This window comes from Python bivittatus, unplaced genomic scaffold (assembly GCF_059951505.1).
Source record: "Python bivittatus isolate LINGU-HERP-01145 unplaced genomic scaffold, Pbiv_v1 ctg000350_np1212, whole genome shotgun sequence".
NCBI lineage: Eukaryota > Metazoa > Chordata > Lepidosauria > Squamata > Pythonidae > Python > Python bivittatus.
This window is the reverse complement of record NW_028277074.1, coordinates 5186184-5209888: the sequence shown is the minus strand read 5'-3', so window position 1 is coordinate 5209888 and position 23705 is coordinate 5186184. Positions and strand designations below refer to the sequence as shown.

Here is a 23705-nt window from a genome sequence, read left to right as displayed (position 1 = left end):
ATCATTTAGAAAATTCTAGGCACTAGCTTTCTTTAAATCTATCTAAAGGTTTGGCTATGGTCACAATTAGTTAAATGAAGAGCCTCATGTTGCAAAAGACAAATCAATAATTCACTTAATACTTTTAAATGTTTTTGAAGCAAAGTGGTTGTTTACAGCAGTATGAGACTATCTAAGTATATACTCAGCATATTTGTATATGTCTTGTGTCATAGAGTCTCTGGTGTGAGTTAAAATATATGTCTTATAGTATGAAGGCAGGCAGGTACTTTTTTTGCACTGGTTCTATAACTCATAATTTCTTCAAGGCACAGTAAGAATGCCTAAGTTCATATCTATTTTACTGCTTCCAGTTAAGCTGTTAAAAAGTTTTGCACCATAGGTACTGCAGCAGTTGCAAATCTGAGTTTTACTGTATTGCACATTCTTCAGATTATCCTAAAATAAGATTGCATACTTCCTGCTTTTCAGGTCAGATGCTTTGATATAAGGCTGCCATTTAACTATACATTTTTGCTTGTTCCATCTTGCTTGGAAGATGCTACCAAAACAAAACAACTCCACGTTGTTTTTTACTTTTATTATTTCTTAATATAGTATACCTACATTTATATACATCTTACTATTTGTGTGTATCAAAAGGTTTTTTGGTAAATATAATTACATGAAGTTGCTTCTACTGGAAAGATTATCTCTGTAATCAAGTACTTTAGTCTTTTTTATTTTTATTTGTGTATCAAATTTGTCACCGCCTGTCTCATTAAAAAGTGACTCTGGGTGGTTTACAGAAAAGATAAAATCAATTAAAATATATAAAAACAATCTTAATAATAAATAAGTAAATAGCACATAATTCCTGATGCAGAAAATGATTTATTCATATGAATTCCATTCGTTAATTGTCATAGATCGTTACCTAATAAAACAAATTAATAGAAAGAACAATTTTACAGAGCACTATAAAACTTTTTTCAAAAATGTCAAAATTTTTGTTTTAATGTGAACCAAACAGATCTGATATTGATGTTTTGCAAAGTAAGAGAACTTGGATTTCAAACATTGTTCTTGTTGCTTATATCAATAGGAGAGAAACAGAATTTAAATCAAATATGAAAATCTGGTGCAATGATGGGTCATATAGTATAAATTTCATGAAAAGATAAATACAAAAAGGTGCACCTCAATTTAGATTGAGAGCACAGAATAATTTTTTGAATTCAAAATGATTTATATATGTATATTGCATACATATTTGCCATACATTAAAACAACCCACATACTAGTAAAATATTGAAATAGTATGTTGAGAGTTGTTTTGAAAAAATAATAGAACGTAAACACAAAATCTAAGTAGAGTAGACAACTTTGGAAAAAAGAAGCAGACAAGAAGAGAAAATATTCAGGACAAAAGAACAAGAAAATATTGGCAAGTGGGAAGCAATGTCATTTAGGGATAGATGAAGTCTCACTGAAGTGTGACTGGAATGCTGAGGATCTACTGATGTAGTGATTGTAAAGGAATGAGAAAATCTTGGTTGGCTTGAAACACTGCTACTATGAGAAAATAAACCTGTTTGATCAAAAGCACACGTGGATCTGACCTAAACATTGTTTATTAATGTATAATTGAGACAAATTAATTTAGAAGGAAACATGATGATTTTCAGGAAGAATTTTATGGGAAAACCCAAAGGGCGCTAAAGAAGAACTGAGTTCATTCTCTAAGTACGGGCTCACACATTCCCAACCAGCTCAGCTATCTCTACCTATCTGCAGAGCTGATAATAGTAACCAAGTAATAGGAATGTATAAATTCACTGATTTGGCAATGTAACATTCCAGAGTTGCCTGAAATGTTCTGTCCCCGCCTCTGGACAAAGTTGTTTCAGGGACACTTTCCCAGGATTGGTCTGCCCCCCAACAGGCTATTTTGTCCATATCCACGACACATCAACTGCTTGTAGTTTGGAGAATTTACTTCCTAAAACTGCCAAACTGCCTCAAAAGAGCATGGTTCAGAGAGGGAATAAAATATTCTGGAGGTCCCCTGGAAGTTCTCTTCCTGAATTGGGAGTTTTGGATAACTCTATTAAGCAAGCATATCAAAAGATAATATTATCTTGCTGCTATACATTTCTCTGTTTTGCTTTGCTATCAATAAAGTTATTATCAATAAAGTATTGTCTTTGCATGCCTGATTCATGTTTAATAGGCTAATAAAGTTTTTTTAAAAAAAATAAAAGGTGGATCTCTTTTCCTAAGGAAAAAGATTTGCTAAATCCAGCAAATACTGGATTTAAAAAGAGAGAAAACATGTTCTTTGCAACAGGTAAAGATGAATAGGAAGATTCTTGGAGTCTAAATAAATACCTCATATCTCAGATGTGTGATGTTCTCTATAATCTGGAGGCTAAAACACAAATGGGTTTGCCTTTGAAGAAGACATGGAAACTACAGTTGGTCCAAAATGCAGCGACACAGCTCCTAACCAGCATGAGTAGATTTATAACAGCTACTGTGTTGGTTACCAATAGGTTTCTAGATCCAGAACAAAATGCTATGTAACTTATAAAGCCCTACATATTTTAGCCCATATAAACTTACAGGGCCATCTCTGCTGCTTAGATTCTGCCTGTCCTTTGCATTCTTTCTGAAAGGGGATGTTAAGGGTCCCTACCCAAAAAGGTGAAGTGAATGGGGGCTAGAAGTGATCCTTCTCAGTAAATTATCCCATACCATGATATCACCTGAAATGAGTAGGGCTCCAGCCTGTTAGGTTCTGGACTACGAAGACCACAGTTTTTCATAGGCTGATATGTTATGGTTATTGTAAACCACAGAGTCTTTGAAGGAAGTGGTATACAATTTGTTGTATGCTTCGATAAACATGTCCACATATGTGATATGAGTAAGTGATTTCTCCATAGTGAGTAAATAAATACAATTCTCAGTACATTATCATTGTCATACTTACAGGCCACTTCTTACCCATACTGACTGAGTAAGAAAGTGAAAATCCTTATTCAGAATTGAACTGATAGCTTCTTGCAAGTGTAGCTCTTTGCCTTCACAATTCTCCAGTGGAAAAAGGCTGATCAATGGCTCAGCAAAAACCTGGAAGAAAGAACAAGACTGATGCTATCTTGCTTAGTGCATATTTATTAAGATAGATTTTCTTCTCTTTGGCTCTTATATGTGATGAAGCCTTTCCTTGGTTTGGAGACAGTTATTTAGAAAACAACTCTGGCTTCATTATATTCCTGGAATCTTAACCAATAGACCCAAATTAGCATCAATCATGGTAAAGCCGAATCAGCACCAATCCACTACTTATTTAATGGTATTTTTGACCTACCTAATCAATTGGGTCTAGGCAATTTACTATAAGGGATAGATAAAGCAACAGTGATTATAGTTGCTGATCTTGAAATCCTACAAAATGGACCTTCGTATATGTATCTCTACAGCCTTTTTTAAAGTAATACAAAAATGGGACAAAGATGCGATCTGACCTATATTTTAGGAAAACATGTAAAATATGGATATATTAGCTTAATTTTCAATTTTTCCTCTGTTATGTGATCATTTATTTATCTATCAACTTATATGCTACCTCATTCATTGAAGTATCTCTAATCATCTGAAATCATTCAGTATATGCAAGCCCTAATTAGTTACATTGTTTAATAAAGGGCAATTGAATTAAAGAAGAAACAATCCCCCAAGCAAATTCTCTCTTATCTAGTAGATTTAATGGTGGGGAATATGTGATCCTTCAAATGTTGAAATACAACTCTTACAAAAAGCTATGATGGCAGAGACTCGTGGGAACTGGAATCCAACTATATCTGGAGCCAAAACTTCACACCAATAGTAGATAAGCCAAACCAAATAAAAGTTGATTATATTCACAGAAATAGTTAAACAAGGAGAATTCCTTATAATAGGTTAACTGACAGTCATCATATTGAGTACCGACTGAATTTTGTTGTCTACAAATGAACTCTATATTAAGTATAATTACATACTATTATTTAATTATATATTATAGTTGAGTTTATTATACTTTCTTGTTTACCTTTTAAATCTTTTGATAAAGACATACACAAAACAACCAATTTGGCAACTCCTTAAACAAATAAGGCTAACATTTAATATTTACATAAAGCCCAGAAATAAATGAAGTGCTTCCCATTACTGCTTTAAGTGTTTACATTACCTCCCCCCTATCCCTTGTCCATTACCATGATTAAGTCTGTAATGTCTGTTATCCATTTTGTAACAGCTACCACTGAATGTGGAACATGACATAACATTTGTTCTGGTCTACAACTGTAATGAATTAAACACAATAACTAAGTGTGTAATACTAATTAATGCTTCAATTTTGTAATGCCATGCAGCTATTTCTACTACATTTTGCTGTTCTTGTTGTGACAGACAAATGCTAGAGGCTACCAAACAATCTAACAGAAAGTTGGAAAGCTGAAAGAAAGTTCCAGAAGCTGGAAATTTTTAAAAAGAAAACTTCTTAAATTCTTCTTTGCAGAGATAGGTATTACATGGTGAAAATAAGTGGTTTTTATCTAGATAATTATTTCTCTGGGTTGCTGCTTCCTATTTGCATAACAGATTTTGCTGATCTGGGGTGCAAAAATCCAGATAACCCCTAGAAAGTTGTTTGTATCTCTTTGCTACAGTCTAGATTTTTGAAGCCCAGATCTTTATATTTTGAACAGTTTCTGCTTTGTGAGACATGATATAAAAACAATTTAAAAAGGAACAGGCATGCCATACATAAAATCAGAAGAAGGAATAATTCAGTATCCTATGTAAGTACGCTGCCATTCATCCACTGTAGGGGGATGAGCATAGGGCCTTGAGGGACAGGAGGAAGAGCTGCTACCAAGACAAAGGTGAGATAAGAGAACTGAGCCTGAGGCAGGAATGTAACCTAAGTAAATGTCTCAGACAAGCCCCTCCCTAGTTCTCACAAGGATAAAGGGAGGGAGAGGGGAAATGCATTCAGGCGTGCAAGTTTCTATTACTATAGCTTTACAATAAAAATAGTATTGACCTACATGAAGTGGATTCCTAGTCTGATCTACCTTGAAGGGTTATTTTATGGGCCTAAATGCTCCATAAAATTTAAAATTGTTCTTGATTTCTAATTACCCCCACTTTGGTCACAAACGGAATTCTCCTATAGTTATGCCCGGTTTAGCTTATGTTAGGAATCTGTCCATGTTGATCCACTGCTTAACATTTCTTATATTGTAAGTAAACTATCCATCAGTCAGGTAATTGCTTTATAAGTTTTACCACATCCATGTGGCCATGTATCGATGTTATTTCAGTGTAAGGTCTCCGTCAAGTTGTGCAAATTCTTTACTGGATTGCTTTTCATATAATAAAAAGTTTATTTAGATGGATAAACTTGACTACTTGCTAATATCTGTGGACATGTATGCCTCAACTCTTTTAAAATAAAAAAATTACAAACCACAATCACAATTACTTGGCTAGATTCTTTTCAGGGTACCATATTTTGGATTATATAAGGCTTTTTGGAATATGGCTAGCTAGCAAGTTCTTACATGGTCAACAGGCTTAAGGGACTTGACTTTAGTTGCTGAACAGCCACAGGAAGCAAGATCAGGATAGAGGTCTTCTTCTAGCACACACTGTCCATCAGCAGTTTTTCCCTGATAATAAAGCAACCAACTGAAAGGAAAAAAAAAATCTGCAAGAAGTTGTATTGGTTTTCCACAAATAAAATAGTACAGCATAGAAATTTGCAAGGGAACACTGATTTATTATTAGGAATTACAACTCAATGCCAACAGATTGATGGGGTAGACACAGAAAATAAATATGGTAAGGACTAGCTTTCATCACCAGATACCCATGATGAGCTGCTCAAATGGCCCTATTCCTGGTAGACTTATCAGGAGATGAGACAGAGAAAAGCACTGTGGAGCTGTAGTGAAGGTACTATTTTAATCCTCATGATACCTCTACCATAGTACCAACCAGAAATCTGCAATTTGCAATTCCATCTTATGTATATTACTCAGTTCAATGGCACTGACACACAGATAGGGGTGCTAAGGATCGCACTGTTATCTGCAGAATCTCAAATAGGCTTTTTGAAAACACAAACATTGCCAGACTGCCAGACTGCCCTTAGATGTGTCTTTAGATCTGGACTTTTAAATTAGCAAAAAAGTACAGTTTAATTCGACTGATTAATTAGTCTAGCAGGATCTTCTCTATCACGTGTGCTAAGGATTGTACCTTCATTCAATAAAATACCTCAATTTTCTTTTCCTCCAGCATCTTGAATGTGCAAAATATAGCAGTTGTGAGACAGATGGAGATGCCCAGCTACTGAAGTAGCAACTGTTATACTAGAACAGGGGAGATCTTCGCTGGCCACAATCTATGCAGTTTTCATAGATTTACTGCTGACCACAAAAGGGCATTAATTTCAGTCCTTCAGGCATATGGTCACAGTTCACTGAACAAAGATAACTCCAGAGGAAATAATGAGTTAACCTCAAATGTCTAAATGTGCGTATACAATCTCACTACAATTGGTCATTCCTAGAGGCAAGATAACATTCTAAACAAGATAGAAAAAACACGCCTCTGGAAATCCTTATAGCCCTTCCCAGCAATGGCAATAAGTGCCTGAATGTTATTCTATGTAACGAGGTAATATCTTGCAGCTGTCTATATGTGTACCCTGGGAAGCACAGGATACGCTATATACACTTTATTCTAGGTCACATGACCAAGAAGGAGGCAGGCTTAGAATGGAGCTTGTGCCAATATTCTGAGTGACTGCCCAACTGCATCTCCCATAGGGATGTTTGAGGAATCTGTCAGGAATCTTTTTCTCTGTAATCCTTGATCACATCTGGCCTATTTTTGACCTTGACCTTGTGTTTGCCAGCTTCTCCCTCATAGCTACTAAATCTGGCCCTGTTTTATTTAGTTTTCAAGGAATTATTGTGCTAATCGCCAGATAACAGACCCTGACTTTGGGCCAGTCACTCTCTGTCAGCCCAGTCACTCTCTGTCAGCCCAACTCACTTCACAGGGTTGTTGTTGTGGGGAAAATAGGAGGAAGAAGGAGTATTAAGTATGTTTGCCACTTGAGATATTTATAAAAATAATAAAGGCAGGATAAACATATCTAAAAAAAAAAATCTAACAGTATGCTAGGTTGGAAAGAATAAAAATAAAAAGATGCCTCATTGTGGCAGTGTGTGTGTGTATGCTGTTCCTGGAACAGATGAGCAAATAATGCTGAGAATGTATGCCACATTATAAACACCATTAGTTCGGAGTACTAATGGTGTTTATCATGTGGCTAGATTAAAGCTTTTGGGACATCTAGTTGCTGATGTTGACATACAGGAAAAGAAAATCCAGCAGGGTCACCCAAGGCCTGAAGGTCACCCCAACTGCCCAGCTAAGGCAAGCAGGCACCTATATTGGGCAGCAGTGATACAGGAAGATGCTAGAGGCAGATGATCACTTCACTTAAATTTCTTATTACATGCAGAAGACAATTTCTGTATTTTATCACAAAAACCACATGGATAGAAAATATAAAATGGTTGATGATATAGTGCTGGATGATGGGCTCCTCAAGTCGGATGGCACTCAACATGCCACTGAGGAAGAGCGAAAGATCTTTTGGAGTACTAATGGTATTTACGATGTGGCTCAATTAAAGCCTTTGGGACATCTAGTTGCTGACACTGACATACAGGAAAAGAAAATCCAAAGCTGCAAAGATAGAATTACAGTAGGAACATGGAACGTAAGAAGCATGAACACAGGCAAGCTCAACACAGTGAAAGATAAAATGAAATGACTACAAACTGACATCTTAGGCATCAGCAAATTGAAATGGACTGGAACTGGACACTTTCAGTCAGAAGATCATACTGTTTACTGCGCAGGACACAACACATAAAGAAGGAATGGTGTTGTTTTCAAAGTCAGGAAGGATATAGCAAAGATAGTACTTAGGTACAATCCAGTCAATGACTAAATAATATCAGTTAGACTTTGCAGACGACCCTTTAATACAATAGTTATCCAAATTTATGATCCAACCACTGATGCAGAAGAAGAGAAGGTTAATGAGTTTTATAGTCAAGTTAAATCTGAATTGATAGAATATGCAAGCAAGTTGTTAGTGGTTGAAGACCAGAATGCCAAAGTTGGAAATAGTAAGGAGGAAAATGTAGTTAGACTGGAAAGAAAGCAGAACGACTTACAAGTTTCTGACAAACCAATTATTTCTTCATTGCTAACACAGTCTTCATCCAACCAAAATAATGCCTATATATATGGACATCACTAGATGGAGTACAGAGAAGTCAAATTGACTATATTATTGATGCAATAATTGGTTCAAAGAAGTTTCAATAACTGATTTCAAGAACAACAAATTCTGTATGGCAGATATGTCAACTTCTAAGGCACCTTAGAAGATATTCTTTGGTTACAAGAACCTCTAGTATTAGAAAATGAAGACAGTTAAGCACTCTGGCCTTTACTAGGTCAGAGGTTGCAGGAATTGATGGAATACCTACTGAAATATGGTAAGGAACAGAAGAAGAATCTGCAGTGCAAACTGTGCCAGCAAATCTGGAAAATGACACAGTGGCCAACAGATTGGAAGAGGTCAGTCTACATATTAATGCCATAAAAAGGTTTAACAGAATGTGCAAATTAGCATACAATATCTTTACTTTCACATGCTAGTAAAATAATGCTTATGATCATCCTACACAGGTTAGGGCCCTACATGGAAAGAGAGATTTTAGATGTTTAGACTGGCTTTAGAAAAGACTGAGGAACATTATTGCTGATTCAGCTGGGTAACTGAGAAACCCAAACAATACTAAAAATAAGTCAATATGTGCTTCATTGATTATAGAAAAACCTTCAAGCTGTGGAATGTACTTGGGGAAATGGCAATTCCAGAACATCTCACTGTCTTCATGTGTAACCTATAACAGTATAGGAAGCCACAATCTGGATGGAACATGGTGAAAGACACTGGCTTTAGGTTGGCAAGGCTGTACACTCTCTCCTTATTTATTCAACCTATGTGCTGAATCTACACTGAGGGCAGCTGGAGTGGAAGAAGATGAATGTGGTTTTAAATTAAAACATCATCAGCTATGCTGATGACACTCCTCTGATAGCTGAAAATGCAAATCATCTGCAAGCTCTAGTAAGTAAAGGAGCACAATGAAAATATGATTAAATATAAAGAAGAGGAAGCTAATGACAACAGATACAGCTACCAGTTTTAGAATTGACAATGAAAATATTAAAATGCTGGGTAGTGTCTGCTTTTTAGGACCAACTATCAACAATAAAGGAATCAGCAAGCAAGAAATATTTTGCACACTAGCATTTGGTAGGATAGCAATGAAGGCCTTATAAAAGATATTCATATACTATGATGTATGCCTACAAAGATCAGAATTGTGTTGGTAATGATTTTCCCTCGGACAGTCTATGGAAGTGAAAGTTTTTTGAAGAAACAAGATAAAAAGAATACTGACACTTCTGAACTTCGTTGTTGAAGAAGATTCCTGAGAATACCCTATGGATAGCCAAGAAAACAAGTGGCACAAATGAACAGGCTTAAATCATCATATTTTAGAGACATTATGCAAAGACCCAGCTTCCTTGAGAAGTCCATAACATTGGGAAAAATGAAGGAAAGATGACAACCAGCAGCAAGATGGACAGACTCAATTACAGCAGTGAGGGATATATTGGCACATATTTAGCACATAATCAATCAACCAAATAATCCGGTGTTTAGGCAGAAGGCACTAGTGGTGACAACACCAAATTCTGTTATGCCTAACAATCTGTCTGACCACATTATGTGTTACACCAGGCCTGATTATGGCTTAGGCTTTGTACTAGCGGTCATATATAAGACTACACAGTCTGCTTCTTAAACTTGGTACAAATTTAACTGCATGCAAGAACAACTGTATAAATGAGTTAACAGTTCTTTCTATTTTAAGAGAGAAACAGTTTTCAAAACAATTTAAAAACGGATAAGAACTAAATCGCAGAACTAGATTAAAATAGTTTTTCAAAATGCTTTAAAAAGTATGCTTAAATCAGCTCACCATCCCCGTAAAACCTTAAATGAGCGTGGCATGAATGATGTGAAATCAGCAACTTCCGTTGTAAAATCAATACATGATCCCTGAAAGTGTATATTATCGAAAGCTTTGATCTGTAAAGAAGCAAAACACTGAAATAAAAAATTAATGTATAAGAAGCAGCTAGAAAACAAACTATGTATTGTAAGAGCTTTTTTCAGACATTGCTTAATCAACTGAAGTATAACAAGTTATATTTTATGTAAGCTGTGAGTGGATCGTGGCAGGATAGAAATGTGGTAAATCAATCAATCTTCCATATATGATTCTGCCAAGAGGGTCGTTAACAAGTATGCTCATGTTGACGCAACAGCTTGCATGACTATTTTTGTCTGAATTTACTAAAATGCAAAAATTGTGATATATTATTGCTAATTAAGGTTTAGATATTCCAGGTATGACTCAGAAGATATTAATGTTTTCTAGGAAGCTATTTGTCAGCAACATATATGCCTGGCCTAAAAATTGGTAGAATGTGCAAGACTTTTGCTGTTAGAAACTATGACATGATTCAGTAAATCCAGTGGCAGCCACGGAGGAGGACGCAAGGGGGGGCAGAATGATGAAAGCAACATCACTTTTGTATATCTGTTGTAATGTTTGCACACACATACAAAAGAGGTGTGCCTTGCAGCAGAATGCTACAATGCTGCTTTTGTCATTCTGATGAAAATAGTAAATGCTATAATTAAGAAATAGTAGACATGTTCAAGCCAAGTTCTAATAAAGTTGGTAATGCAGCACTTCTGGGTGCTTGACAGAAGAAAATTCTTGTCTTCTATCCATAGTGGCAAGAACATCAAACAAACAAAAAAGGACTTTCAACTATCCCATTTTCTCACAAGTCTAGTAGGTAGTGGAATTTAAGACTGTTCTGAATACATGGCCCATCCAGAAAAGAAGGCAAGACAATTCCTCTATAAAAGGAAACTCAAGGGTGGTTTCTTTTTAGAAATTCTTAGAATGCATCTATGGACCATGAAAGTGCCTGATATCCTTGGATATTGTAAATGTCCTCCACATTTACAATGGGGAGGAAACTCTATAGTTGAAAAGAAAAAATTATTAATAAAACATAACATTTAAAAAAGTTATTTTTAGAGAAGAAACCTCCAAAATTAGGATGTGCAAGAATGTTTCATATTTGAAACATTTTGCATGTGAAATGTACTGTACAAACTGCATGAGAAATGTTCCAATCCATTCTAACCATACTGAAAACATCCTGAGTTTGAAATAGTTCCATTTTGAATTCAAAACACTTCTGGTACAGATAAAACTGCAACAAACCTCTTTTAGTTCAAACTGTTTTGAACCTGAAACAGGGTGTTTGAAATTTGAAACATTTCAACTTTGAAATTTCTGCATACCACTTTCCAATATTAATAAATTAATAAATTGTAGCTAAGAAAAAAATAATAGCAGAATATAGCTAGATACTATACCACAAAAGAATAACAAATATGTTAGTCATACCAAGACTTTAGAATTCAGATATAGTTATCTTAATCAAATTCATATCCTACAATTTTCAGATGGACTTAAACCATAGTTTTGGATTCAGTGGGGCCTAGAGATAAACTTACAGAGATTCATTTAACAAAATGGCTCCACCTGTCCAGTTGGTGTTTTAGAACCCAGCAGTATACTGCTTCAAGCAGGATAGTAACAAACTGCTCTAAGACTATATACTCAAACACTTCTTGGGAAGTCTGTATTTAATTAAATATTTCAGGAAACAGCCATTTCCTGGCAAGCTCTCTGATCCAGTTCAAGGCTTCTTGAGGACTCTCCTCTAATTTGAGAAAGGCAAAGATATCCTGTCTGCAGAGCTCCAAAATAGCTGACACCTGCTTCTGATGCCTTTGCTCATAGCAGGCTCTTTCCTCTCTGGCAAAACTTTCCTGATGATCTCGGTATGCTTGTCCCACCAGCATTGTTCTTCGTCATCCTGAGCCTCTTGCAGGTACATCATGGCTTACAGAATGGCTGCAATGGGATCTATTCCACTGCTCCTTAGCAGTCCAAGCCAAGAACTCAAAGTAATATTCAAAATTCAACATCTAGCCAAGGAAGTAAACTGAACAGACAGCAGCAGCTTGAGGCTTGTTCTCCTGCTCTTGTACCAACAGTCTCAGTAAGTCTTGCATCCTCAGCTGTGAGCATATAAGCAAGTCCTTAGTTGAGTATTCTCTGTCCCCTTCCTTCCCTCCAAGGCTTTCCAGCACATTCATACTCTGCTGTGGCTTACTCACAATGAGGTTGGTGTTTTCCCTTCACCACAATGAGTAATACTTTATTACAAGAACTTACCCAGTGTATGGGTTGATGATCTCCCAATGGTTCCTGCAAAAAGAAAAAAAGTATATGCAAAATACACACAGGAGTATGTTATTAAAGAAATCCTAAGCTTCCAGAGAGAACAGCTCAAAAAGATCAAGCTTGAACATTTTCCAATCAAATCTTTATTGCATATTCCTGGTGGGCTAAGAGAGTATTTTGCTGCCATAGCTATTAATGGCTTTGTGAAGGTTCTCTAAATACTGAGGAATTAAGAATGTTTCAAGTACATTTAAAATAATTGAAGCTGACTTCATAGATAAAAAAATGAGTTGGAAGCTGTTTGAATTACAGTTAGCTAGGATAACTGAGAAAATGAATATGCCTTTTATAAGCTGACTTAGCTGACTGTATTTCAAACAGCTTCCTATTTAAATGGATTTCTATAAACAGAACATAAAGATGGATTCATACATATCCTTGGGTACAAGTTTATATGTTTTATTCTATTTCAAATAATGCTTTTTGTATGAACCTTGTTACAAATTTATGTTTTCTCTTCTTTAAAATGTCTCCATAGTAACTTATTAATTGTGGATATTTTTTTAGTTTCACGAAGTTAGGAAGCAATAATAAAAATCCTAACAGATTTACAGGAATATATTGTAAATACATTTAAAAGAATAGGAAACCAGAATTTCATGCATAGCACAAAGAGTTTATGTTTGTATGGGACAGTTTTAACTCTTCAGCACTGATTGTGATAAAATATTTGTTTTATTGGTTTACAAATATTACTATGAAATAACTTTTAGTTGATTGCATACCTTTTTTCAGCAATTGTGATAGCTTACCAATTTAATGGGCCGAATTGACGTAATAGTTTCACTAGGGCCACCCCAGTCCAAAAAACACTTATATTTTCCTTTCTCCAATATATACTGTTCTCCACAGAAGTACTTCTGTTGATAAGCAACCCACCTAGATATAACACACAACAGAAATTTTTAAGACAAGTCAAATATATATTAGTAATCCATAAAACGCTCTAAAAGAACACTGAATTCTTCATCTGTTCATGGATTTTAAAAAAAGGTTTTAAATGCATCTCATTAAAGCTTTACCCAGGTTGCCCATAAAAGTTCCTTGCTAAACTCTTATTTCATCTTGGAAAAGGAATGGCTGATCCATCCCAATTCTGGCTCTCTAGGCATAATGTAATATGAATCTCAGGGGTCCAGACTGGAAAGTTGAAGACACAACCCATTGTTTGTGACAAATCAATTCCTTAGTGTTACCAAGAAAACAACATGACATGTTCATGTAGTCACCAGGAGCCAAGCTACACTTGAGAAGACTTTACTGAAATATAACACATCCTGTACATGGTGCTTCTATGATATATAAGGTGTTTCCAGGCCTGGATGAGAGGCATCCCCCACTCCACATCCGAAGTAATCCATTTAGATTAGAATGGGAAGTTGAAAAATATTCCTGCAGAAGACAGTAGCAAACCACTTTGTACCCTTAGCAAACAAACTGTGTGGTTATGTCCATATAGCCGCTAGAAGTCAAGCTTGACTGAAGAAACTGTACCTTTAATTACTTATAACTTTTCATTTAACTTTTCTATGGAGTTAAGACTGAAAAGAAATGATAAAATAGAGAATTCAGGGATTTCGTACTGCACCAAGATTTGAAATCCAACTTACACTCCACTTTTCACATTAACTGATCTAGTCACTAGGCCAAACCCTGCCCATTCCAAATCAGGAATTTCTTGATTTACAACATCCAGTATTTTTCCATTTTCCTCATCAGTTTCGAAAAGTGTTACTTCAGATTCCATAAAGTTCTGGAATTTAAAAATTAAAATTAGTAACATTACATATAAGAAAGTTTTTTAAAACCTTTTATCTATTTTTAGTACATAATGCTGTTATTTATGTATCTACAAAATTCTTCAGATAATAAATGTATAGAGTTATATTTTCATCAAATTATTTGGTCTGTTCTGGCCAAGGTCCTGGCATATACCAATTCAGTATGTATATTTCTATTCATTATTACAACCTCCAGACCCATCCAAAGCTAATATAAATTCCTCTATCCAGGGAAAGTTATAATAAACAAATGATTACAATTATTTGTAGTTGAATAATGAAACTTTAATAATGCTGCTTTTTTACATAAATTACATTTTTACATCAATCTTTTTCTTTTAACCCAGCATCTAAACAAAGTACTCTGTAATTGTCTCCAACTTTCCTCTTCATAAAATGTTTAAATACAGTGATGCTTAAAAGTTTGTGAACCCATTTGAATTTTAAATATTTCTGCATAAATATGACCTAAAACATATATTCTTCACACAAATCCTAAAACTAGATAAAGAGTACCCAGTTAAACCCAGTCAAAAACATATTTGTTCATTTATATATTAAGGAAAATGATCCAAAGGGACATATTTGTGTGTGGCAAAAGTTGTGAACCTTAGGATTATTAGTTCATTTGAAGGGGAGATTAGAGTCAGGTGTTTCAATCAATGAGATGATTATGAGGTGTGAGTGTGGGAGGAATAGAATTCTGGGTATTCATGATCAAAGTCTGACCTTCACAACACAGGTATGTGGAAGTGTCTCATGGCTTGAATGAAGGAGATTTCTGACGACCTCCAAAAAAACAATTGTTGATGCTCACCAGGCTGGAAAAGGATACAATGCTATTTCCAAAGAGTTTGAACTTTATCAGTCCACTGTTAGGCAGATTATGTAAAAATGGAGCATATCATGGTTTGGGCCTGTTTTGCTGCCTCTGGACCAGGACGGCTTGACATCATTGATGGAACTATGAATTCTGAATTGTACCAGCAAATTCTACAGGAAAATGTATCTGACCGTGAACTGAAGCTCAAGAGAAAGTGGGTCATGCAGCAAGACAACAATCCAAAACACACAATTTGTTCAACCAAAGAATGGTTTAAGCAGAAGAAATTTAATGTTTTGGAATCGCCGAGTCAAAGTCCTGACTTTAATCCTATAGAAATATTGTGGAAGGACCTGAAATGGGCAATTCATGCAAGGAAGCCCACTAATATCCCTGAGTTTAAATTGTTCTGTAAGAAGAAATGGGCTAAAATTCTTCCAAGCCAATGTGCAGGACTGGTCAACAGTTAATGGAAACATTTAGTTTCAGTGATTGCTTCTGGGAAGGGGGGGCACACCAGTTACTGAAAGCAAAGGTTCACATACTTTTGCCATGCACAAATATGTTCCTTTGGATCATTTTCCTCAATAAATAAATGAACAAGTAAAATGTTTTTAACTCATTTGTTTAACTGGGTTCTCTTTATCTAGTTTTATGACCTGTGTGGAAAACAGATCATTTTAGGTCTTATTTATGTAGAAATACTGAAAATTCAAGAGGGTTCACAAACTTCTAAGCATCACTGTATATGCACAAATCCATTTTAATTTATCATTGCTACATGTTTCAAACTTCATTTTCAAGTGGTATTCCTTTTCCTTTATTTGAATTCAGTGATAAAAACTTTTATATTGAACTTTGAATACAAATATATTTTTAAGTGACTTACTTGAAGACATGCAAGTATATCTATGCACAAATGAGTGATGAAGGGATTGCAACTTTTTTATTATTACAAGAAAAACTGCATTCACAACTCTGCATTTACAGGGGCTTAATTCAGGTATCTGAGAAATCCTTAGCAGGTTAGGTTCAGTGTGTGAACTTATTCTTCATGCTTTGTAAGAAAAATGGGAATGTCAAGCTGTCTCAAAAAGAGCTATACACAGCACAAATAACTATTTTCTCTACGGAATGTATCATGCATTAAGCTATATTTTTCCTGGATTTTCTGCTGACTCTCCAACCAGGATATTCATAAATTCATTTATCAAGAAACAACTTTCATTTCTGCTAGCATGCCTTTCCACTCTACATTTAAATGTGATGTGACTTTCCAAGTCTGTACCCTGATCAAGGAAACCAGAAATACAGACATATTGACACTATGACATGGGCTATGAGCCTGATGAATATCTGAATGTGCATTCATGCTATTTTGCATTCAAGGTGATTCACACTGGGTGGGCAAAGGGCCATACAGTTTATCTAAACAGAGAAAATGCAGATTGAAGTTTGTGTCTGAATGTGTGCATTACTGAAATATTTAGAAGTTAGAGGTGCACCACATTCAGATGCCCTGTTTTACAGTTTATGTTACCAATATATATGAAGTAGCTTATCTATCTTATTGCATATCATCTTCCTTGTATCAGAAGGTTAAAATATAAATTCATTCAGTACTAACACAATTAATCACTTGTCAGTATTGGTAACGTTTTAAAAAAATATCACTCATAAATAAGTGCAGATGTACATGAAAATGTTTAAATTCTACATGCAAAAGAATTGGAATTCTCTTTGTTTCAAGACAGAAATATCCTTTAAATGCAGCTGGTATAGCTGAATCTTTGGTCCCTTGAGGGAACAGACTGGGGGGTCAATTTCTGGGAGAAACACTATCTGTAATAGATGGATAACTGAACCTTTAGATATAGTAAAGACTAATGGATTGGTGGTGGGGTACTGGTTAGGAATACACTAGAACTGAAGTTTGGCCCCTAAAGTATGTGTAAAATAAGATTCCAACAAAGTAAAAGTCATTTTTGCAAGTGATAAGGAACATGAATATATAACAGTAACAACAACAACAATAGTAATAATAATGCAAAAAACCCTTGACAGATTATTTTCTCTTTCCATATTATATGAATTCTTTCCATTGAAGTTTTGCAGGATAAATACTATGATCTTCAAGCTTCCATAAACACTTATCAGATGTTTATGTATTTATTTCATTATTTTACACATACAGTACTGTGCAAAAGTTTTAGGCAGCATTGTGAAAAAATGCTGTAATGTAACAATGCTTTCAAAAATATATATTGTAACTGTTTATGTTTATCAATTTACAAAATGCAAAGTGAGCGAACAGAAGAGAAATCTAAATCAAATTAATATTTGGTGTGACTACCCTTTGGCTTCAAACCACCATTAATTCTTACACTTGCACACTTTGTACACTTGCACTAAGTCAGGGATCTTGTATGATTAGAGTCAGGTGTATAATTAACCAATTATATCAAGCAGGTGATAATGATCATCAATTTCATATGTAGGTTGAAACACAGTCATTAACTGAAACAGAAACAGCTGTGTAGGAGGCTTAAAACTAGGTGACGAACAGCCAAACTCTGCTACTAAGGTGAGGTTGTGGAAGACAGTTTCATGTCACAGGTCATACCCCATGGCAAGACTGAGCACAGCAACAACACACAAGGTAGTTATACTGCATCAGCAAGGTCTCTCCCAGGCAAAAATTTCAAAGCAGACTGGGTTTCAAGATGTGCTGTTCAAGTTCTTTTGAAGAAGCATAAAGAAATGGGCAATGTTGAGGACTGTAGATGCAGTGGTCAGCCAAGGAAACTTAATGCAGCAGATGGAAGACACATCATGCTTACTTCCCTTCAACATCGGAAGATGTCCAGCAGTGCCATCAGCACAGAACTGGCAGAAACTAGTGGGACCCAGGTACACCCATCTACTGTCTGGAGAAGTCTGGCCAGAAGTGGTCTTCATGGAAGAATTGTGGCCAAAAAGCCATACTTCTGATGTGGAAACAAGGCTAAGCGACTCAACTATGCATGAAAACATAGGAACTAGGGTGCAGAAAAATGGCAGCAGGTGCTCTGGACTGATGAGTCAAAATTTGAAATCTTTGGCTGTAGCAGGAGGCAGTTTGTTTGCTGAAGGGCTGGAGAGCGGTACAATAATGAGTATCTGCAGGCAACAGTGAAGCATGGTGGAGGTTCCTTGCAAGTTTGGGGCTGCATTTCTGCAAATGGAGTTGGTCAGGATCAATGGTGTCCTCAATGCTGAGAAATATAAGTAGATACTTATCCATCATGCCATACCATCAGGGAGGCATGTGACTGGCCCCAAATTTATTCTGCAGCAGGACAATGACCCCAAACATACAGCCAATGTCATTAAGAACTATCTGCAGTGTAAAGAAGAACAAGGAGTCCCGGAAGTGATGGTTTGGCCCCCACAGAGCCCTGATCTCAACATCATCGAGTCTGTCTGGGATTACATGAAGAGATAGAAGGATTTGAGGCAGCCTACATCCACAGGAGATCTGTGGTTAGTTCTCCAAGATGTTTGGAACGACCTACCTGCCGAGTTTCTTCAAAAACTGTGTGCAAGTGTACCTAGAAGAATTGCTGCTGTTTTGAAGGCAAAGGGTGGTCACACCAAATATTGATTTGATTTGGATTTCTCTTCTGTTCGCTCACTTTGCATTTTGTAAATTGATAAACATAAACAATTACAATACAGTGGTACCTCTACTTACGAACGCCCCTACTTACGAAAATTTCGAGATACGACCAGCTCCAGCCCCAAAAATTTACCTCTACTTACGAACTCGCCTCGACTTACGAACCGGATCCGCGGCCATTTTTTGCCCGTTCCACGTGGTATGCGGTCATTTTCTGCCCGTTCCATGTGGTCCACAGCCATTTTTCCGCCCCTGACACGTGGTCTGTGGCCATTTGTCCGCCCTGCTGCGTGGTCCGCGGACGCCAGAACGGATTAACGGTAATTACATTGAACCTTATGGGAAAATTTACTTCGACTTGCGACCAACTCGACTTGCGATCAGAGTCACGGAACTGATTAAGTTTGTAAATAGAGGTACCACTGTATATATTTTTGAAAGCTTTCTTACTTTACAGCATTTTTTCACACCTGCCTAAAACTTTTGCACAGTACTGTATGCGCATAGGCAAATACATTATAGCAGAGTTAAGCAGCTTGATAGCTATATCTACTCTCTAACATGTGGACAAGTATACTATTTCTAATAATTATAGCAGAGAAATACTGAAAGATAGAGACTGGGGATCTAAATCTAAAATGCAAAAAAACAAACAAACCCTCAAGCTAATCAAGAATATAAGAACACTGTTGTATAAAATAGATACGGCAGAAATTAAATTGAGGATCAATTATTAAATTACTGCAGAACTACATACAATTCAGGATGTAAAAATGGTAATAAAACCATCATAGCCATTGGTCGCAAAACCCAACTTGGTATGCATCATACTTAGGACTAAATTTGGTGTGAAACACTGAAAGTGGGAGAAATAAACCTACCTTATACCATGTATAGGGCCAGGATTTTTATTCAACAAACACTTTTCAGGGTGTTAACCCTTCTTTTTGAATGAACAAGATAAATGAATCATTTTATTCATAAGAACAACAAAATAATTTAACAAAAGAAAATGGGTAACTTTAGTCTTGGGAAGAACATCAAAATACACTGGAGATGCTGACCTAGTGCTAGATCAGGATATATGATCTTGGAGACTAAGTGATTCCTGAATCAGTCTTTGATCTGAACTAAAAGCCAAAAATGAACTAAGGCCCCAAACTTAAAAATAGAAAACTAACACCCATGCCTAAAAGCAATTATAGAACTCAAAGGAAAGTATAGACACAATTTTAAAAGTAGAATTAATGGCTTTCAGGATGGCTCAAAATGAATAATAACAAAAGAATCAGTAGTATATTCTGAAAGTAAGAAGGGAAAATTCATTCTTTTAAACCCTGAACAAAGTTATGGAGTAATCTTAGTAGAAAAATACAACACACGACTACACTACCAGTTTGAGCTCTCAGATAACATTGCTCCCAGCCTTGTGGTTATCAGATCTGTGTGAAAAATTTCACCTTGGATATGATCAAAAGGTAATGAGCAAGAATAGGGGGAAAAGATGCCCTGCAAAGTCAATAGTATAAACTTTGGAATAGTAAATGTTCACTTCCTCAATTTTACTGAATTGCTGATAACATTTCTAAATTTACTAATTCATGTTCCATTCCAATTAGATGGAAAAATAAGATGTTGAAAGGATAAATATTATTTTCCAAAACAAATTAAGTACTTACAGCTTGCAAAAATCTAACAGACAGCAGAACACTGCTGTCTCCGCCCCATGATTGCCAATGTTCATATTCTCCTTCCTCTAGCAAGTATTGCCGGCCTTTATATTGCTCCTTGTCATAAGCGACCCATCTACAATAATTACAACACACAAAGACAAATTATGAATTTCTTTAACAAAAGTTAGAGAATGAATATTAGAAATACATTGATGGTCATTAAAGAATAGCCTCTGGCACTCCTCCTCTTTGGCATAATTTTAGTAGCTTCAGTTTCAAGAGGCAAAACACATGATTCTCTATAACCTTTGTCCTGTCCTTAATCCAAGCAATTCAGAGTGACCTACAGAAATCTATCCTATTTGAACTTCACAGCAGTATTATGAGATATGTTGGAAATAACCACAATTTACCTGTTGACAAATCAATTCTATCTTTGGCAAAGTAAGTCTGGGGCCAGGGGCAGTTGACTAAATTTCTGAGTAAGAACAACTCCCCTTGAGGTTAAATTTGTGTCTTTTGAATTTTCTCTGGGAACAGAGTACCTATATACTTCCACTTATGGGATTCAGGGGAAATTCTCTGAAATATAAAATTGTTACATATCTAATTTAGGAGCTACCACTGCTGACAGTTTACTGGACTGTGAGCACTTAAGCTTCACATATTTGGTTTTACATACATTTGGGCTTGGATTCTAGAAGGCAGTCTATATGCTGAATTCTTTTCAATGACTTGTGGATATTATATATTTAAACTTTGGAACAGGTAATTAAAAAGTGGTTTAGCTCCATTTCTTGACTGTCTTTCTATAAATCATTAAATTTTACTCCTATAGTCATAGTTTATATCCAAATTTTTTCTTGTATGTGTAAAATAAATTCATTAACACAGAAGGATATTAATACATGTTTGAGCTATTTTCAACTAATTTTTCAAAATAGCAAAAAACAGCTCAAAGGTTTGCTATGTACCTGACACATCTTTATTAAAAGATGCTTTAGAATGGTTTCTGGCTATGTACATATATATGCACATATATTCATCAGCAACAAATGAGCAAGAAAATAATCAAGGAAAACTGCATGCAAGATAGAATCAGTTTATAGTATTTGGTTATCAAGCTGGCTTAACAGCAGATATGTGCATGTTGGCTATAACCAAAAAGAACAGTTAACATGTTCTTCAGCAACTTAATGAGACATATAAACAAGCTAGAAAGTGAAGCAGTTAGCAATCTAAAGGAAACTATGGGTTCATATGTTCTGTTAAGCAGCTAACTTAACTACAGACAATCTGCTAATCTTAGTCATTTGTGGTTAGAACAGGGAATGTATGCAGGCACATTCCCAGTTCAGGCAGCTTTATGGCTTAGAGTGACATACATAAATGACTCCCATTACACTCCACAAAATAGGAATAAACTGAGGGAGAATAAACCAAGGAATGGGTAGACTAATTTATAGTTGTATCTGACATCATGTTATCTTTGGCCACGATCCTATATTTTGTCTTCCTATTCTCAAGCCAGACAAGATACAGTAAACATATTATTAGTACAAAATACCCAGTTTTAAAAATCCTCTAGCAAAGCCCCTTTCTACATTCTGCAAGCACTTGAGATTTCTTTGATAAGAACTAAAGAGTTGGTCTTTTCAATGATGGCACTTGCATCTAGCTTTTTCACTGATAACTATCACCTAATACATTTACAAAAGTTTTTGATTTGCAAGTTAAGATACTTATAGTTGATTTGTGTGGGCTTTTATCTGTTTTAATGAAATACTGTTCTATTTTACTGATTTAGTTTCTAGTGGACCCTATTATTTTAATATTCTTAATAGCCTGTTAATATTAACACTTCATCTTTTCAGTTTGGGGTGATGAGTTTTGGATTCTGCATTGACTTTGAAAGTCCACACATAAATAAATTACAGGAAGAACTTCTGAACTTGTTTTAAATCCAGGAAACTCTTGAAATGAAATTTAAGAATGGAAACAAAATCATACTTACATTCCACCAATGACACGTATTGATCCAATTCCCTGGAAATCACCAGCATTTTCAAAAAGTATTGGAATGCAATCAATATTTTCAGAAAGTTTTTTACACCATCCTCCAAAGTGTGGTCTTTCATATATTATCATCTGCAGAGGATGGGAAAGTTGGCCCTTTTAAATACATTTCTAATCCTATGTTTATTTGGTAGACTGAAGGAAGGTTCTGATTGTAAAAGGTGAAAGATTTATACGATCTGAAGAGAAACTAGAGTATTGAATTGTAAAGTCTCTCTGATCAACAGGTTCAACTGAGTGCTCTATTTTACATCTATAATTTCAATCAGTGTTCCTTAAGAGACATTCCCCTTGGAAGAAGGCAAACAAGAAGATTTTTGTTGGAATACTTCCCTCTGCAGCCCTGTCCCCACCAAAAAAAAAAAAAGGCAAGGAAAGGGAATGGAGAAAATGTATTCCTGTTGCTGTTCTTTGATAGCTAGTCTGGATTTATATGATTTTAAGAAAGCATAATTGGAATCAGTGACAACTTTACATTTTCTGTAAATTGTCTATCTCAACAAATGATTTTCCTAAAGATCTGAAGAGTTTTAAAGGGAATGATATGGATAGAATAGTAAGATTGTTTTAGTCAACACATATCTACTGTAATTAGCACTTCTAAAATAAATCTTTAAAAATTAATGGTAGATCACACCAATTTGTTCTCCTTCAACCAAATAAACTCCTCTTCCTAACAGGATGATTTTTATGCTGTGCTTACCATAGTATTCATAGGCATCTGCACCTTTAGGCCACCCTAAAGTACAAAATAAAAATACAAAATATGAATACTTACTTTCATATTAATGCATATTAATATAATATTAATACATATTGATTCTATGAGATACCATATCAATCAATCAGTCAGTCAGTCAATCAATCAGTCATCCTTTCCATTTCTTCTCTGTACTTTTATTGTGTTTTAGGAAGCGTGATAAATTTCATGACTAAAAAAGCTTCATCAAGTTCATGACTGAATAAATTAATTTATTTTCTAGTAGAGGACAGATATCCCTAGGAAGATTTTTTTTCTTCCCTTTCTAATTGATAGCACTAACAAGAAACTTTAGGAGAATACTAAATATGAAATACTTATAAGGGCTGAGG

The 23705-nt window shown here is 35.4% G+C and overlaps 1 protein-coding gene across 1 annotated transcript in view; it reads right to left on the bottom strand.

The window, feature by feature from the left end:
* CRYBG3 (crystallin beta-gamma domain containing 3) overlaps positions 1 to 23705 on the bottom strand; it is a 64365-nt gene that overhangs the window by 5672 nt on the left and 34988 nt on the right. The window contains exons 10-18 of the mRNA XM_015887726.3: positions 23317 to 23352; positions 22552 to 22685; positions 20544 to 20670; positions 14213 to 14355; positions 13355 to 13481; positions 12534 to 12566; positions 10185 to 10294; positions 5598 to 5724; positions 2975 to 3114 (exon numbers count right to left, since the gene is read on the bottom strand). Coding sequence (XP_015743212.1) covers positions 2975 to 3114; positions 5598 to 5724; positions 10185 to 10294; positions 12534 to 12566; positions 13355 to 13481; positions 14213 to 14355; positions 20544 to 20670; positions 22552 to 22685; positions 23317 to 23352 — 977 coding nt within the window. The remainder of the gene's footprint in view (positions 1 to 2974; positions 3115 to 5597; positions 5725 to 10184; positions 10295 to 12533; positions 12567 to 13354; positions 13482 to 14212; positions 14356 to 20543; positions 20671 to 22551; positions 22686 to 23316; positions 23353 to 23705) is intronic.